This window comes from Hirundo rustica, chromosome 24, assembly GCF_015227805.2.
Source record: "Hirundo rustica isolate bHirRus1 chromosome 24, bHirRus1.pri.v3, whole genome shotgun sequence".
In the NCBI taxonomy this organism is placed as follows: domain Eukaryota; kingdom Metazoa; phylum Chordata; class Aves; order Passeriformes; family Hirundinidae; genus Hirundo; species Hirundo rustica.
The window spans coordinates 4,218,049-4,231,826 of NC_053473.1; the positions used below are offsets into that span (position 1 = coordinate 4,218,049).

Here is a 13,778-nt window from a genome sequence, read left to right on the forward strand (position 1 = left end):
TACAAAAATTCCAATTAGGATGGAAAATTGGTAAATTTCCAATAAATATTCCCTTACTAAAATCAGAGAGAGGAAAAACATTAAATAAAAGGAACACCTAACATCCAAATCCCAGCCTGCCTGCAAAACAAGCTCAGGAATTTCTAACATTAAAAACTTTTGGAATTTGGTGGAAATTGAGGGAATGACGATTTAAAATCTGCTTCCTCTGCTCTGATTTTAAAGGGAAGCGGGAATTAAACTGCTCTAGTTACTCCTGTCCAAGAATTATCTGTATTTTTGGGGAGTCACAATCCAAAGAAACTCCAGCCTCACTTGGATTTGACATCTCAAACCCTCTGTAGAGTTGGGAAGTTTCAATGGAACAGAAGAGCCACAATTGCTGGAAGAACAAAATTCCACTTGGCAAAGGTCAGGAACTTTATTTACAAATCCCTGGAGGAGGAGGAGGAGGGTGACACCAGGAACACACTCCAGATGAAAGCAAGGATTTATAGGAAAAGGCAGGAAACCAAACAGACACTCTCTGGTTACGCTCGAGCAATTATCCAGGAGTCAGAGAGAAAAGTGGGAACGCTGGACTGCGATAGGTCCTAGTGGCTCTCTCCTTTTTTTTTTTTTTTTTTTTTTGCCAGCTCCCTGGAAGAGGAAAAACAACAGGAATAAAGTTTCAAACCCGGGCAGGACAGATGGAAGCGCAGCTCCCGGGGAGCTCCGGGAATCTGGGATCGCCTGAGTGATGGAAGGGCTGGAAAAGCACAGCCAGCTGCTGGGTTTAGCGCTGGGACACAGCCAGGCCTGGCTCAGGCTTAGAGCTGGGACTGCACAACGCCCCAAAGCCGGCTTAAACATCCGGCATTACAGCCAGCACCCAGCTCCAGGAGAAACTCGGCTGGGAGAAACCCCCTGGGTGCTCCCTGGATGCTCCCTGGATGCTCCCTGGGTGCTCCCTGGATGCCCCCTGGGTGCTCCCTGGATGCTCCCTGGATGCTCCCTGGATGCCCCCTGGGTGCTCCCTGGATGCTCCCTGGGTGCTCCCTGGGTGCTCCCTGGATGCTCCCTGGATGCTCCCTGGGTGCTCCCTGGATGCTCCCTGGATGCTCCCTGGGTGCTCCCCGGGTGCTCCCCGGATGCCCCCTGGGTGCTCCCCGGATGCCCCCTGGGTGCTCCCTGGATGCTCCCTGGGTGCTCCCTGGATGCTCCCTGGATGCCCCCTGGGTGCTCCTGGATGCTCCCTGGGTGCTCCCCGGGTGCTCCCCGGATGCCCCCTGGGTGCTCCCTGGATGCTCCCCGGATGCTCCCTGGATGCTCCCCGGATGCTCCCTGGGTGCTCCCTGGATGCTCCCTGGGTGCTCCCCGGATGCTCCCCGGATGCTCCCTGGGTGCTCCCTGGATGCTCCCCGGATGCTCCCTGGGTGCTCCCTGGATGCTCCCTGGATGCTCCCCGGATGCTCCCCGGATGCTCCCTGGGTGCTCCCCGGATGCTCCCCGGATGCTCCCTGGGTGCTCCCCGGATGCTCCCTGGGTGCTCCCCAGATGCTCCCCGATGCTCCCCGGAGGCTCCACGTTCCTTGCTTTGGCAGCTTTGCCAGGGTTTCCCTCAGAATATACTGACCTCACCGTGCAGCTCCTACACAATAGGAGAACCTATGGAAATCATCCAGAAATCCATGGATTTCCAGTTATTAAGCAGCAGCAAAATGTACAAATAAACTTTAACTTACTTACTTCATCACTGTGCTGTCGGACAGGACTTTATGATTTTATACCATCTTTGCTAAACATTTGTTTTTCGAACGGGGGATTGAAGAACTTCCAATAACAAATTGCATTTATTTCCCAGAAGAGCAGCATGTTTGTGGGCAAAACCCAGATCACAACCCCGAAAGCCAACCAAGAACCCGGTTTAGACAGTGCAGAACCAACAGGCCACCAACTGGAGTTTGTTTTTAATATCTATATAAAAAATAATGAGCGATTTACAGGTCTCTCTCTAGTCAGAACCTCAGAAGTCTGTATAAAGGTGCTGTACAATATATAAACATTTACACCCAGTACATCCATACACTGCGTAGCATTCCAAGGCCACATGGCTAAGTCTGACACAGGAAGTACAGATACAAGGTCTATGGAAGGAGAAATCACACACAGGTTAAGACACCGTCAGGTCACGTGAACAGACAGAAAAATAAGAGAGGAGCTGACGGCAGGGAGATCATCTCAGTGGGGCTAATTCACCTGGAATTCAAGGGTTTGTCACTGCACTCGGCGGTCAGGCTGAGTGCACAGAGCTCAGCAAAAACCAGCCTCTGGGGAAGAACGCAGGGCAGTATCTACACCGGCTACTTGAGAGTATGGAATATTTCACAGTCCCGCTGCACCCGGGGGTATTCCTACGCGTCACGCTGCGCAGCAAACCCGGCGTCACTGGCTCACCTGGCGTCGAGCAGCTGAGCACAGTTCAGAGCTGCTTTAAAGCCTCTTGAATTCCCACAGTCCTTGGTTAAAAGCTGTTCGAGCACTCAGCTGTTCTTGTGAAGGATTCCACTCACAACTGCCTCGCTGTGCTTCGTTTAAATTTAAACATTGAACGTTTCGAAGCCAAAAGGAGATGTTCATTTGCAGAGAGTAAATCATGTTTGCAGTTTAAGTAAGTAAAGCTTAATCATTTACTCTTCTTCCTCCAGCAAACTGGACCTTTTAGGGCCTCCTTTTACCACTTTTCTGCAGTCATGAAAAATCTCAGATGTCAGGAAATCATCACTGAAACTGTGAATAAAATAACCCCCTTCCGTTTCTGTTGTTCTTACAGCCGTAGGAGTGACGTGTCAGTAGGTTCTGGTGGTAACATCTCTCTTTAAAATATCTCTGCCAGCCCAAACCATCGATGGTGTGTCTCCTGTGTCCTGTTCATCAGCAGCACTCCTTGATCACGCATTCACAGTAAACAGGGGAGAGTTCTACAATATACAGGCAAGAACTTCACTGGAAAACTTCGCTGAGTCCATCCTAAGGTCAGTTCTTACCTCTACAGAGGGGAAAAAAACCCCAATTCCTAACTAGCATTAAATAATTCAAGATGGGACTTCAGTATCAGCTCCACACTGAGGCTGAGGGTGTCACAGTGCCACGAGTGAAACCAAAGGAAATTGTGTTATTTAACAGAACCCAGAATTTTCTTCCCTCTCAAGGACGTTTGCAACCCAAATCCCCGTGAATCAAGGAACTAAAGCGATTTCGTTGTGTCAGAAAAAGCAAAATCACAAAATGACATCAAATACCGTATTTAGCTCCGGGTTTCTGCATGTGAACCGAGCAGCATCACCAGCTCATCGGCTGCCCTGGAAGTGACAGAACCACCTCAGCCGTGCTCTCCCCGACCCGGCAGGAACACGTGGGTTTCCTGATGGAAACAGGAGAGCTGCTCTAAGGAAAACACCTGCCTCAGCCCAAACCTGCCTGAGCTGTGGCTGAACCCACGCGGCAAGGGTTAGATCGACTGGCTACAGGAGACAGCTTGGCACAAGAACGGGAACTGAGTCAGGGTCACATTGGCAACGGAGGCATTAAATAACTTTGTTCAGAGTTCACAAGACTCGGGGAAGCGGCAGCAGCGCAACACTGGGAGCAGCAGACGTGGCCTGCAAAGGGACACGGGGACAGCAGCTCATGGAAGGGTTTCACCGAAGCAATCTGAAAGGTCCTTCATGGAGTTCAGATAATTTAAGAACAAATCAAACACAACCCCCCGTCCCCAACCAGTTTCTGAGGGGAAAAAAAAAAAAAAAGACAACTGTGTGAGAAGAGCCAATGCTTTAAATGACCCTTACTGGAAAGTTGATCAAAACAGGTTCTAAGAAACAGCGTCTGTGAGTCAGTCACACCCGTTTTCCAGGCACCCCTGCTGCTGGGGTGCCCTTACAGCCACTGGGGACCCTCCATGGCCCGGGAGTTATCAGTGTTTTCCTTACTGGAGAATTCCCCTCAGGTTGGGAAGTTCCATCTTTGGTTTCATTGAGCAGCTCCACCTGTCTCTCTCCATGGTGCCTGTTCAGCGTAAGAGCTTCCTTCGTTTCCACCCTCCTTTGTTTCTCCATGGAAAGCAGAGGGATATTGGAAAGGCTGGAAGTTTTGAATCTGCTGGAACCTGCGTCTCCGGAGCAGGACTTGGTTAATAAATCATCCTCAGAGGCATTTCTCCTGGAGTCCCTGAAGGGGAGGTTATGCCCACCGAACGCCGGGTAATGCTGGGCTGCAGAACACCCTTCTGTCTTTCCTGGGGTCTTCTGCTTCACCTCTTTCCTGCTGACTTCTGCTTTACCATTCCCACCTTTCCACTGCTCAACAGCCGCCTTCTCCCCATGGGATGCTCTGCCTTGGATCCTTCCCACCGTTTCTGCGCTTCCTGGCTTGCCGAGGTGCCTCTGGGGACTCGCTGACCTTCCTCGAGTTCCACTGCAGGATTCCTTTTTGTCCCTGGTTTTCATCCCTGCCTCTGTGGTTTTACTCTCACTCCTGGAACTGTCAGATTTGTGTGAGGGATTGTTTTTCTCAGGATCCCCTTTCCTGGGGCTGTGGAATCCCACGTGAGGGAATCCTTCAGCTGGCCCTGGCTTTGCTGGGCTGGCAGATCTGCCCCTTCTGGTCCCTGCTTCTGAACTACCTTTAGTGACTCCAAAGCCAGGACTTGAGGGACATTCCCATCTGTTCTCGGTTCTCTGGGGAGAAGACTGAGGCTTCCTCTCACACTGGTTTTCAGTTAAAGTGCTTATCTTGTCAGGCACAGTGTTCTCTGCTTGCTCCAGTTCCTCAGACAGCTGAACTCTGGTTAAAGCTTCTCCTGGTACTGCTAAATAACACACTTCAGATGGGGAAGCAGAATGGGAAGATGAAGGTAATAATGGTGACTGTTCTTCATATATTACATTTGATGAAGCAGGATTGTAGCTATCCCAATCACCTGCAAGCAAACGGCAAGAGATTTGATTAAATACGCAAAAAAGTAACAACTGGCAAACTACTGAGTTCATTTCAAAAAACATTATGGAGTGGAATATTTCCAAAGCTTTACTTAGCCAGATTTCTGTATTGTGTTGCTCTACAACAACGCTGAGGATGTGATTTTGGAACAAGAAAAAATATCTAGCTGATCAGAATGCTGGATCCCTGCAGGACTGACATGGTCTTGGATCAAAACGATTTTAGAGCCTACACAGCAAAATTTCAAATTAAAAATCCCTGACCTACATCGTTTAATAAAACCAAACAAACTAGAAGTGCTATGCCTAAAGAAATCTGAAACAGTGAAAAGTTGGGGTTATTCATAGCTTTGCACTTTAAAAATAGGAAGAGATGAAACAAGACATGCAGATTTACCAAGTCTTTAAGGAAAAACCAAGAAAAGCACTGAAAGCCCTTAATGTTGCTCAGGTTTCACGTAGGGACACAGACTGGAAGGAGCCAAACCTGAAGGAGGAAGAGAAAAAGCCCAGAAGTAGATACAAAAAAAAAAAAAAAAAAAAAAATCACAGAGTACAGCAAGCAAGATTTCAATCAGAAATGTGGGATTAACAGCAAGGCAAGAGGCAACAAACCCATCCCCACTCCACCACTTCCTTCACCTCATCCCAGGCCCCACTCTAGACACAGGGTTCCCTTCTGTCTGATTCTGCTTCTCCCTCAAGCTCAGAGAAAATTCTGTGACCAGCAGGGCCAGGAGTGATGCTCAGGAGCCTTTTCTAGCTCTTGGGAGGAAAGAAATTGAGAGAGCTCTAAGCAGATTTTACCCTTTGAGCGAATGCCAGCACGTGACTGAACACACAGAGGATTTGGTAGCTCCAAGTGTGTGTTTGGGGTTTTGAAAGGATAAACTCAGGGTTTGTGACTGTGACTGAAAAACTCCTTATCAGAAGTCACCCTACAATTTAGGAGGTTTAACCTAATCAGCACCTTGGTGTCAGCATCAGGGGTTACAGAGACTAAAATGCACATTTAGGAAATGAAATGCTCTTTAAAATGCTGCCACTGCCACAAGTCTCTGATTTGCAGCCTTGGGACTGAGTCAGACCCAAAGCCATCAGTTCTGAACGCTGTGGCTCCTGCAAACATTTGCTCTGCTGCTCTTCCTGGGTTTTCTTGGATTTTTTTTTTTTTTTTTTTGCCAACAAAGTTGTGATTTTCTTTTGTAGATACAGAAACCACCTTGAACCAAACAGAATCCCTTTGCAGAATAAAGTTGTCCCTTTCCTGCTTTTGGCTTTGGAAAACAAAGCATTTTGTAACTTAGAAGGCTAAAACCAGAAGTAAATATGTATGGAAACAAAATTTTCACAATACTGTAGCAGAGAGAAATTTCATTTCAATTAAAAGGCAATCAGGGTTAATCAGCATATTTTTACAGAAAAACTTGATTAGCTTGGACAGAGCTGAGAAACTAATTAGAAATATGGAATAATTTCAGATTCTGCAATACTCCCACGTCCTTGTCACGTGTTAATTTTCCCCGAAATATTCCTCGTGTTTGAAAACGGGTAACTCTCAATTTTTACATTTTAATTTAATTCAGTAACGAATGCACCGCTGTCACAAAGGCCACTGCCAACTACTGCAGTGAACAAGGAGCAGAATCTCCTCATCCCACCCTGCCTCGTGCCCTCAACACCCAACAGCCCTTGAGACAACGTACTGTGATCTGGTATCAATCCAGTCCCTGGTCTCAGCAGCAGCAAAACTTTATTTCCTCCAGCCTGAATCAGCTCGATGGCTCGTGTGTGAGTGATTCCTTGCGTAGGTTCTCCATTGATTTCCACAATTTGGTCACCAACCTGAGGGGAAAAAAGAGCAGCAGATTAGTCTTTGGGAATTTCTGACACTGGTCTTTGATTTAGAAGGAAAAAAATAAAAGAGGCAGGTGCTTCTGTTTTCCTTCTCGTGCTGAAATCCAGTGGGCATCAGTGATGCCATTGCATGGATGACAAAGAGGAATGTGACCCCAGGGTCTGGGGGTTCAGAGATGCACAGAGGTCATCCGCTCAGGAGAAGATTCCAGAAACCTCAACCACATCTTCTATTTATTCACAAGCGATGAGGCAGATCCAGGACGTGCTGGAACGTATTTTCATTCTGGATTATGGTGTGGAGGGAGCACATGGATCAACGACATCACACAGGTAAGTGTCTGAGGTCACTTATCCAGGGGAGGACACAGCACCTCCTCTACATGCACTGCCAAGCTGAACACGGCACAAACGGCTTCGATACAGGGGAAGGAATTGTTATTTCAGCTTGGAGAGATCAGTGGTGAGGTCTGGAGCCAGTCAACAACTCTCACCAGGCAGGTCATTTCAGCTCACACCAACCTCCCCTGCTGCTGCAGAGGGGCTGCAAGAGCATACCCCAAAAAGAGCTCTCTGTTAGGGGAAACTGGGAAGAGAAATGGGGAAAAAAGGGAGCAGGAGCCTGTCTGGCACTGCAAACAGCAGCCAACAGATGTCACTGGTGTGTAACAGCAGCCTGAAGAGGCTCCCTGGGTTTTGTTGAGCTCCGTCAAAGGAGGTCACCACTCCGCGTAAATTAATGTATCAACTGCATCAACAAATTGATTAGAGAAGCCAAACTTACATGGACTCTGCCATCCTTGACTGCTGGCCCATCCTCGGCCAGACGGAGGATGAATAAGCCCATGTTGTATTCCTTTCCTCCCCGGAGGCTGAACCCAAACCCTCGAGGGCCCCTTTCCAACTCCACTGGGAAACAGCCAGGATTCTGTGCAGGAAGTCAGAGGGAAGTAAAAAAAAAGAGAGATGAGGACCTCTAGGCAGATTTAACCTTCTGTTTTTCTAGAAAAACATTTCAATATTTCTGTATTTTGAGCATTTAAACAGCATTCATCCCAACTCTGGGGTCACTCAGGGTAATGGTTTTAATATAAGTTTAAACATTCAGAACATCTTTCCTTCTAAGTCCGAGATCGGCACAAAATTCTTGAAGAAACTTTGCCAAAGGGCCTGCAGTGGCTCCATTACAATCATTTTGTGTTTCTTTCATAACTATAACGACAGTTCAACTACCCTAAGGAGATAATCACAATTAAAACACGAGCAAAAACCTTCTGTGAGACACTTCAACACATTTTTACACACAACTCTTCTACCCGTATCCGACAGGGAAATGTTGTAACGTTCTGCTTTCCAGAACCTGTGGCAATGCCACTGGAGTGCCTTGATGGATGGATGAGTATTCCTTGTGTCTCCAAACCCTCTGGATGGATTTTTGTACCTGGGAATGACGGCTGCCAACACCTGAAGCAGCATCCAACTGTGCCACGTGCTTGTGCTCGGGCCAGGACAGCCGGTAACTACCAGAAACTTCTTTTCCAGCTTCACCCTCAGTAGCTCCCCTGTGGTGAAAGGTGAAAGGATGTGGATGTTACCTTCACATGAATCCCTCTGGCCCAGCTTTTCCCACCGTTCCCAGCCCCTTTTCCCAACCTGTCGGGGTTGATCGGTGCCAATCCCAGCGGTCGGTGTTGAGGGGCCGGGCTCTGCCTGGCTGAGTTTGTTCCTGATGGAGGACCACGCTGCTCTAGAATCCAAACAAAAGCAAGAGTCACAACTCGACAGATCTACAGCCAGGACAATGGTCACCACCACTGCTCCCAAGGAACCGCAGCTGCGACGCCTTGGGCTGAGCCGAGCTCACGGGGGCACAACAGAGAGAGGATTTTCCAAGCCAGGAACACAAGGACAGCTCTTGAGTTCCATGGAAGAAATTCTTAGGAATTCTATTCTTTATTTTTATTCTTTTACTCTGCTTTTCCTCAGGAAATACCAACGCAATTGTATGGATCCTGACATGGACAGAAGGGTTTGAGCCTGTTTGCAACTTGATAAACACCAGAGGGGATCAGGGTGGATCACATCCATGAAACTGGTGCAGAGGTTCAGCATCATAAGATTTTACAAAGAGATGAAGAACACTGTCCATATGAGAAGCACCCCTCTGTAAAGGTAAGGGAATGAGGATCTGCAGCAGAAATGGGAATTTGGAGGTGAAGGCCCTATCAAATAAAGGGAAACTGTTGACTCCTTTAAGGCACAGCAGAGTTTTCCACTGCCCAGCTCCAGGCAAGGTCAGGAACTGGTCCCACAGCCACACTGTGAGCTCACTGGCAGACAGTCAAGAGGAATTTTAAAGTGTGTTTTGCCTTCTCCCTAAGTAAAAAGTAACATCTTAATAAAACCATTGAAAACAGCTTCCAATTATTTTCCCCTCCACGGAAAACGGTGTGCATTTTACACTAAATCCAGTGCATTTCTGGAAAAAGCCCCAGGTTTCCAGATAATAAAATGACACTCTCACTTAAGAATAAAGAACCACAGCCTATGCAAAAAACTTAGCTAGAACCTGAATGGCAAACAGTGGCCCAAGATGGACTTTTGTGCTCAAATATAAACTAATAAGTCCTTTTCCCTTAAAGGGTTAAAAAAAAACATAAAAAATCATTCCCAGCACCAAAACTAGAGATGTTACAGCCCCATCAGGTACAGAACATTACTGCATTTCTTAATTACAAGCAAATCCCAGTAAAATACAAAAAGGGCTCAAGAAAGTTAAGGGGAGGGAAATTTAAACATATTGCACTGAATTTCTTAGGTATGTGAGACCCCCCCAAGCCCTCCACAGAACTGCCTGGTGCTGTTCCCATGACATGCCTTAAAGAGGTTTTTCTCTAGAGACAAAATGTCAACTTTTACTCCTGGTTCATCCTCAGATTTTTAATTTAGAAGCATACGCAAGAAAAACGCCATCTGTTTGTACAAATCCTGCAGCCTCCTCTTGTGTGTTCCCAGCTAATACATGACAAAAGCTGACAGGCTCTTGCTTTTGTGAGAAATGGTAAAGAATCTCTTCTGGAGCATGAAGGGAATTCATTTATTCCCATGAAAAGCAGAGATCACAGGTCTCTGAAAGCCTGAGGGGAGGGAAGGAGACCAGGCAGAGGTTTTGTTGCCACTCTCAGAGGACAAAGCTGGGCAACAGCAAACTCCGTCAGGTTCCTGCCCTGTGAGGCTCAACAGCTCCCAGCAGAAAGGGCATTTTGTGGTTCTGGAGCTGTATCCTGGACTTTCCTGAAGGCTCAGCTCTCTCCCCGAGTGCCTGGAGCCCTGACTCGCCCACGTCCATGCTGGATTCCCCCACGACACAGGGTTCTACCGTGAGCTAAACTCTTTATTTCTTCAGCTACATCAAGGGGAATTCTGAAGTGGAGCTATAGCCAGTGGAACCGGTTCTGCTTCTTTCTCTTTCATTGTCACAAAATCCTTTACATCTGAAACACGCCAACTCCAGCTCCTTTGAGCCACAGATTTTTTTCTGACTGATCTTCTCTCTGGTTTTACCACCTGCTACTGAGGGGTTCTCTCCTCTCTTTGCTGAGTCTCCGCAGGTTCTGGTTTTATCTCTGTATTTTGGCTCCAAATCTGGGATTGAGGCAGTGGGAAAGGTTTTTACACAGAGTCCATGTAAGGTCATGCATAAATAATGGTAGAACTATGACATTCAGACAACTTGTTTTGAAAACAAGTGGAAGGTGTTCGTGTGCACGGCAGGGATAGAATGAAATGAACGGGCTTTCGGGTCCTTGCAACCCAAACCAGTCTGGATTTGATGACTAAAAGCTGCAGATAAAACAGATCTAATTCAACCAACTCAAACTTCAGTTGCTTTACAAACATCACCCATGGCAACTGCTTTGAAGTGTGTCCCTTCATACTGGAATGAACCTGATTTGATTAAAAAAAAAAGATCTTAATAGAAAAATAACTTACAGAGGCCTCTCTGCTTCAAGCATTAACAAAAAGGAACACTGAGTCTTTGAAATTCTGTGTTACAGGCTGAGACGGCATGTTAAATACTTGCAATGAATGGGAAATTGCTTTATTCACAGCCTGGCTCTAGGTATTTCTTATTTCAAAGGTGAAGAAAGCCAACTTTCTGACAAAACAATGATAGGGAGTTTAATTAAACCCGTAAGCAGCATTCAAGAAAAACGCAGGGTGGGAAAACCGCTTTTCTCTCCAAATTACTGGGTTTTATATATTTACTTTTTTGTTTAGAAACAATACCACGGTGCATGCAGCGCTATATGGGAGCTGTTGTGAAGTCACAGTCTCTGAGGATGGGGCTTTGCAGTCCCCAGGGCTCACATCACTGCTCAGGTGACACAGCAGGTTTTGCAGGTGCAAGATTGGCAGGAAAACCCTGCCAAGGATTTTTTTCCCCATGTGGTGGATGTGACCCTTTTCCAAAGGGGAGCTCTGGCAGAAAGAACTGCAGCATGTTTCTGCTGCAGGGATGCAGCGTTGGGGAATCTGCGTGTTTTAACATGGGAGAAAGCAAAAACCTCAGGGTTTAAATGGAGAGATTTGAAAAGCAGGAGTCCCTGTGGCTTTAGAGCAGGGACAGAGCATCCTGGCAGCACCAGCCTCCTTGAGAACAGAGCTCTGGCAGCACCTGCAGCAGCAAGAGCCGGGCCCTGAGCTGGGGTGAGAAGATTTTCTCACTAAGCATCCTTCTGTGGCTGCTGCAGCCCCCTGAGGAGGGGTCATTTCTCTCTGGCTGGAGAATACAAGGCCTGGACAGGACATTCCTATGTCAGCAGCACTTTCTCACACATGAGAATTTCTCTCACTCCTCACATTGGGTTGTTAACACTTCTAGCTTCTTTTTGGGTACAACCACCTTGTTGTGGCAGCTCCCTCTCTCCTGCCTTCAGCTCCTCCAGAGCAAACACACGAGCTTCTAACTTATTCACCTTCCAGGGGCTGATGATGCCCAACTCAGGATATCCTAAGATGCACTCTCCTTGATTTCCAAACGTCTTCAAATAAGCCAATAAACTTCAGCAGTGCCAAATGCCCGCCTCTGAGAGCGTGGTGGCACCCTCCTTACCTTCCTCAGCCACCACGGTGAGGGTCACCACGCTGCCTGCGTCCTTGATGAGCTGCACGATGCTGTCGTGGGAAAGCTCCACGATGGACTGGCTGTTCACAGCTGAGATTCTGTCGCCCACCTTCAGCTTCCCACACTGGTCAGCCGGGCTTCCCTCGATAACCCGCCCGATCTTGTGAGGGATCACTAGGAAACAACAACAGGCACAGCAACACCCTGAGTATTCACAGGATTATGGATGATGCTCAGTGGGAAGGGATGCAAAGGCATCAAAGTCCAACTCCTGGACCTGCACGGGGCAGCCTCAAGAATCCTACCGTGAGCACAGCAGATCCCAGACCTGCCAGTCACAGAAACAAGACATGCTGAGCTGGAGGGACCCACAAGGATCATCAACTCCTGGCACTGCAGAGGACATGCCAAAATGCCAACAAATCCCACCCTGTGCCTGAAGAGCGCTGTCCAAACATTCCTTGAGCTCTGGCAGCCTTGGGCCTGTGACTACTTCCCTGAGGAGCTTGTTCAGTGCCCCACCACCTTCTGAGGGAAGAAGCTTTTCCTAATTCTCAACCAACTTCATCTGCCAGGGACTGACTCAGTCAGGTGAGGAGCTGAGCAGGGAGCCTCTGCCAGGCCACTGAGGTGCTACATCAGCTCTGTGCAGACCTGACCACTTTTCCTGGTCTCTGAGATGAACCTGCACTTGTAATAGTTGTCTCAAATTTCTTCCAGCTCTCCTGGCTTGGTCACCTCAGAGTGACACCATGCCCTGCACAGACTCTTCCAGAAGCCAGAGCTATGGGGCCAGAACAAACAGAACAGAGAAAAGAAGAAATGTTCTGAGAAGGAAAAGGAAAAAAGACTGAGCTCAGTTCCTTTCCCAGAGATGAGCACAGATGCTGAACTAGAGACAACTATGCCTGAGCCATGTCCATATCTACATCTGCCATACCAGACCAGGCTACTTTTTCATTTTGATGATCCTTCTAGACAAACACACTCAATGACAGTAAAAACTTCATTGCTTTCCACCAAATACTGTAGACTCTACTTCCTCAGACCCCCCAAACCAGAAATCCTACCTGATTAGGTAATAAAAAGCCAATGATGAAACTATGCTTCCATTAAAATGCCAATGAATTAATGCAACATCATTACGGCCTCACAAATATCTACATCCCAAAAATGCTGCCCTGTGATAAGCACACGCTCTTGGGTATGGGTTGAGTAGGATATAAATTCCCTGTTCCCCACTTCTGTCAGAGCTGGGTGAACAAGAGCATGAACATGAAGCAAGACAGACCAAGGCTCAGCTGGCTGGGCTGTGCCAGGGGGAGTGAAAGCTGACTGTGAGGGAAGCACCAGCACTGCACAGGAAGAGACAGCCCTGGAGAAGCCCCAGCGAGGCCAGGCAGGGCCAGAGCCACCAGGACACGGCACTTACCCCCAGGAGGAGGTTTGTTCTTGGAGGTGAGGATGACAAAGCCAAATCCTTCGTTCTCCTTCCGCTGCAGACGGACGTCGTAGACCTCCGGGCACGGTTGGTTGGCGAAGTCGACGCGGTTCAGCCGGGGAGAGCCGTTCTGGGCCAGCACAGGCTGTGGCTCCTCCTCCTCCACCTGCTTTTCCCCTTGCAGGGAAGGGACAAACAACAAGTAAGGAACAATCACACCAAGCAACTTCAGCACAATCACACCAAGCAACTTCAGCACAAGCACGACGCTCAGTTGTCAGCGCCAGCACGAGGAGGCAACAGCAGCTGCTAATTGAGCAGGAGGTCCTTGTCAGCTGTAAATCCCATCCCAGCTTTGTCATTCCTGCAGTCA

At 47.9% G+C, this 13,778-nt stretch overlaps 1 protein-coding gene across 2 annotated transcripts in view; it reads right to left on the reverse strand.

Moving 5' to 3' along the window:
* Positions 1 to 1,905: 1,905 nt before the first annotated feature.
* Positions 1,906 to 13,778, reverse strand: part of MAGI3 (membrane associated guanylate kinase, WW and PDZ domain containing 3) — a 58,251-nt gene continuing 46,378 nt past the window's right edge. Inside the window, exons 15-22 of one of the 2 annotated variants that reach the window (XM_040085465.2) lie at positions 13,397 to 13,582; positions 11,953 to 12,138; positions 8,490 to 8,583; positions 8,278 to 8,398; positions 7,621 to 7,764; positions 6,686 to 6,824; positions 5,377 to 5,466; positions 4,822 to 4,960 (exon numbers count right to left, since the gene is read on the reverse strand). In XM_040085465.2, coding sequence (XP_039941399.1) covers positions 5,417 to 5,466; positions 6,686 to 6,824; positions 7,621 to 7,764; positions 8,278 to 8,398; positions 8,490 to 8,583; positions 11,953 to 12,138; positions 13,397 to 13,582 — 920 coding nt within the window. In that variant the 3' untranslated portion in view covers positions 4,822 to 4,960; positions 5,377 to 5,416. Of the gene's footprint in view, positions 4,961 to 5,376; positions 5,467 to 6,685; positions 6,825 to 7,620; positions 7,765 to 8,277; positions 8,399 to 8,489; positions 8,584 to 11,952; positions 12,139 to 13,396; positions 13,583 to 13,778 lie in introns of both variants that reach the window. The other variant, XM_040085464.2, reaches the window with a different exon arrangement.